At 50.5% G+C, this 4,275-nt stretch overlaps 1 protein-coding gene across 1 annotated transcript; it reads left to right on the top strand.

Annotated features, from left to right (window-relative positions):
• Positions 1 to 1,211: 1,211 nt before the first annotated feature.
• FSUBG_11878 (DNA-binding SAP) lies at positions 1,212 to 2,056 on the top strand (the record flags this gene model as incomplete). The annotated part of the gene is made up of 2 exons (XM_036676607.1): positions 1,212 to 1,353; positions 1,437 to 2,056. The coding sequence occupies 2 exons, from the start codon at positions 1,212 to 1,214 to the stop codon at positions 2,054 to 2,056; spliced, it is 762 nt and encodes a 253-aa protein (XP_036532659.1).
• Positions 2,057 to 4,275: the final 2,219 nt, after the last annotated feature.

The following is a 4,275-nucleotide window of genomic DNA, read 5'->3' as shown; positions in this document are numbered from 1 at the left end:
GTATCTGTTCACGGACTTTTGGAGCATAATTTTAGTCCATCAAGTGTGGAGCGCCCGGTTAAGGGTCCGGATCTCGGGTTACAGGGGAGTATCTAAGTTTGTGGCTCTTTAATGTCTACATAATCTTCTACTTCAATCTGGCTAGGTATTGTTTTGTTGATATTTCTGTAGTAGGTATATTGATGATTCATTAACATGAGTGTATTGAGACGACATTTCATCTTTTGAATGCCTCTTCTTGCATAACTCTCCTGCGAACACACCTAAAGAAAAGAAACCAGGCGTGCTCAGCTGTACAGGCCATTCTGGGGTTACATCAATAGATGCACTCTCGATATGGCCACGTGAGATGAGGCCCTCGATTACCATCCAATACTGGGATCATGTGGCATCCTAAGCAGCCCTTTCTGTGGCTAGGTACTTAGTTAGCATGTATGTATGTGTTTGTCTGTGCAGGCCAGTCTATGATGCCGCTGAATGTGCGATATGGTATGACGAGACAACCGTACACTGCTTGAAGTGCCGTTGCTCCATGAGTCGACTTGCATAAGTGAGGGTGTTATTGTCTCTGGTGCATCCTGCAATGCAATGAGACCTGATGATGCCAACGAATGCATACCTAAGGTAGTCTAGGTACTAAGGTAGAGAGAGTAGAGCTCTAAAAGCGGGCAACAAGAGCTTTGTCGAGCTTCTCTCAGAGCTTCATGGCCCGTGCACATCTCCCTGTGAACAGAGACAAACACCCTCAAGCCAATAGAAAGCAAGATTGGTTTCACAACAAAGGCGTCATTGGATATAGGTAGAACACGTTCAGTGTGATAATCGAAGCCTGTTTTGGCGAGTCAAACAAAATAATAGGCAAGTAGGCTTTGCAATTTATAGTACTTGGCAGTCCTCGATACCAAGCTACCATTTACCTAGGTATTTCTTTGTTTGGTTGGATTTAAGATAGGTAAAGAGTTTGCCCTTGGCTAATTCTAGGTAGGGGATGAGGCTTGTTTCACTGTGGGTCGCTCCTATCCATTCTTTGTTTGAGGCGCGTACCTTGCTTCGCCCTCGTCCGCTCCATCGAAGCAACTCAAGCCTTTTCTCTTCTTTCATCAAAGCATCGCAGTCCAAGTCGCAACAATCGCATAACTAGCCACACTTCTTCTCCGATCCTGAAAAGTCTCCTAATTATTACTTAACGCGCTTCAATCGACTTGCGCAGCATGGCCGAATATTCGTCACTCAAGGTGCCTGAGCTGAAGAAGCTGCTGGCCGAGAAGGGTCTGCCTCAGACGGGCAACAAGGCGGATCTTATTGCAAGGCTCCAAGAGAATGATCGAACGTCCGAAACCGCTGAGAAGCCCGGTACGTGATTCCATCAGACCTGCGATCCAACCTCTCACGCGTCACATCGCATCGACAACATCGGCTAATTGGATCCTTCACAGCTGAACACAAGGAGGATGAAATCAGCTACAGTGATGACGAGGCTCCTGCTGCACCCGCTGCACCCGCTCCTGTAACCGCCTCCGAGCCTGTTGCTGAGGTTCCTGCTACCGAGGCTGCACCCGCCGAGGCCACCAAGGCCGAAGAGACGACAACAGAGAAGCCCGCCGAGACAGCGGAGGCCCCCGCTGAGCCTGAGAAGTCTTATGCCATCGGTTTACAATCCACCGCTGCTGACGACGAAGCCAAGAAGCGTGCCGAACGTGCCAAGCGGTTCGGTATTGAGGAGGACGAGGACGCGATGAAGCGCGCCGACCGTGCGAAGCGATTTGGCCTCGACGAAAAGGAGCTTGCCACTACTCTTGACTCAGCACTCCCTGAGCGCTCGCGAAAACGAGGCCGGGATCGCACCACTGAAGGTGAAGGCAACCGCCCTGGAAAGCGACAAAGCATGGACAGAAGAAACGGTGGTGGCGGTCGACGACGAGGCCGTGGTGGTCGAGATGGCGGTCGCGATGGTGGCGCTCGAAAGGAGAAGACGTCTACCAGAAGTGGTATTCTCGATGACCCAACAGAGAAGGCCAAGGCAGAGAAGCGTGCTGCTAGGTTCGCTGGGAACTAGTAGTTCTCATCATAACCAATACGACACGAATTTTGGCAAGTAAAAAGGTCTCAAATTGAGGATAGGCTGAAATTGGGCGGAGCAGGCAGACTTACGTGAATGGACCATTTCTACTTGTACAACATTTTAATTTTCATATTCAGGCGCAGACTATCAAGGATAAATGAATAAAGAGGAAATCGGCGTCTTCGGTTCGACCAATACCCACTATCAATCAGAATCTTGAGGTCCATGGTAAGTTCTCTGTTTCCAGATCTAACCAGTTGTTATGAGCGGCCTTGGTAACAGTCCTGGAGAAGATAACGTGGTGCAAGGCGGCCGAATGGAAGAGCAATAAAAATCATCAATCTGCGGTTTCAAACGGCTAGTCTTTGCATATAGCTTGAGCTGGTCAATATCGACCCAAGAATCCAAGTATCCAGCTGTGAGATGACATAAAGCTCCGATGTGAGGGCTCCGGGGCGTGAGGAAAAGCACAAAGGATCGTCCGATCATACTTCGTCCATGGACATCTTACGCCTATCTTGATGTTGTGCGAACACGGTGGCCTTGTGTAGAGCAAGATTATACTGGGATCACCTTTCAGAGTCGGACGAATCCACACGAGATCCGAATGGTTACGCTTCAACCAAGGAGAAGCGGATCTTCAAGGTTTTGCATCTTGTCAAACATGAAGGGGCTCGATTAACTTCAACTATCTTCTGTTAATCTGGCCGCCGGAACGACAAAGAGACGACTGGACTGTTCGGATACGAGCCGTAGATGGGGCCAAGCTGACTTGAAGCTTGACATGCATATCCACTAACACTCAACACCATGACCTTGCCTGGGTCCCACTACATATACGGCGGAATTGAGCTTCCATCACGGGGAGGCCTTCCTTTGACTCTAGTTCCCGTGAGACTTGTGCGCTGTTGCACGACTGCCGGTGCCGCGGTCCTGGTCTTGCGATGCCCCTATTCATGGAGTGCCACTTGTAGTGCAACTTACTTTTCTCCTTATGGATGGCTAAATTAGGAGACCTTCATGGGGGGGGTGGAAAACAACAGAAGAATTTTCAGTCCTCTTTCAGGAAAGGGTGCGTCTCTGGTAACAGCTGAGAAGTTTACAGTTGGTGAGCGAAAGCCGGCCAAGTGGGAGACGACGCTATCGAAGTTCAGCGTTGATGCTTCATATTGGACAGACCAACATGAGCATCATATCTGCAGCAAAGCACGAGACTCTATTTATCAGCCCTGCCAACATTCAAGGATGATCCGAGACCAACGAGAAACAAATACTCGCGGCTGCGCTAATCCCGCAATCCCAAAAGGGCTCATGGTTTCTTCAACGACGCAAGCCACGATCTCCGTTCTCGGACGATACTTGCAGTCTCCGAACGGTCCCGGACAAAACGTGCAGTGGCTTCCATGCCTCAATGGCCAATATTGGCGAGATAATGAGCAGAATAAAAGACACTATAAAGAAGAAGGAAGCGAGATAGGACCATCCACCATCACCAACAGCTTTGATCGTGTGGTTGTCAACGTTCCCAAACGCTAGGCTCGAGCCAGGTCTCAGACAACAAGCCAATCATGAGGGCAAAACCCCTGCTCTGGCGATAGAGTAGCCCTGGTCGCCGAGCCGTCTGGCGGCTATGGTTGGTAGAGGCGTCTAATCAAATGGACCACTGTGACTCCAGCGACTCCAGTTGCCGTTGGACGCTTAGAGCCCGTGGTTGTGCTCGAGTGTGTATCCAGGCCCGCTTGATCATCGCAAGCGAAGAAATGGCTTCACAACCGAGGGTGCTGGGCTTGCGCATCGCTTCGCATCACCGGCTGGCGAATATTGCAGTTTGATGAGTTGTCAATGAGGCAAAGCTGCACATCGGGACCATTTGCATGCATTCACCGCTGCCCAAAGTAGAGAGTACTTTGATCTCGAATTCGAGTGACTTTGCAAGGGACAAGACAAGCATCCCAGATGGCACTTACTCGCTCGGCCGACTGACAAGCCACATGAACAGGGGGGCCTGGCCTGGCCTGGTTGACGGGAGGCTTGAGGCTTCACGTCTGCCGGAGTGGCCAGCCACGCGCGATCTGCCACGTCAGTGAAGGCATCTCAACTCCCAGAAAACCAGGGTCACCAGCCTCAAGGATCGGAGAACCTGTGGCGGATATGGGGAATTTTTTTATGTTTGCTGTGGCGGAGCTGCATGCTGCATATGGGATGCCTCTCTT

The sequence above is a fragment of the Fusarium subglutinans genome, assembly GCF_013396075.1.
Source record: "Fusarium subglutinans strain NRRL 66333 chromosome Unknown NRRL66333_c0000238, whole genome shotgun sequence".
NCBI classification, from domain to species: Eukaryota; Fungi; Ascomycota; class Sordariomycetes; order Hypocreales; family Nectriaceae; genus Fusarium; species Fusarium subglutinans.
Note: the sequence above shows the minus strand (reverse complement) of the source record. Positions and strands in the feature narration are given on the sequence as shown.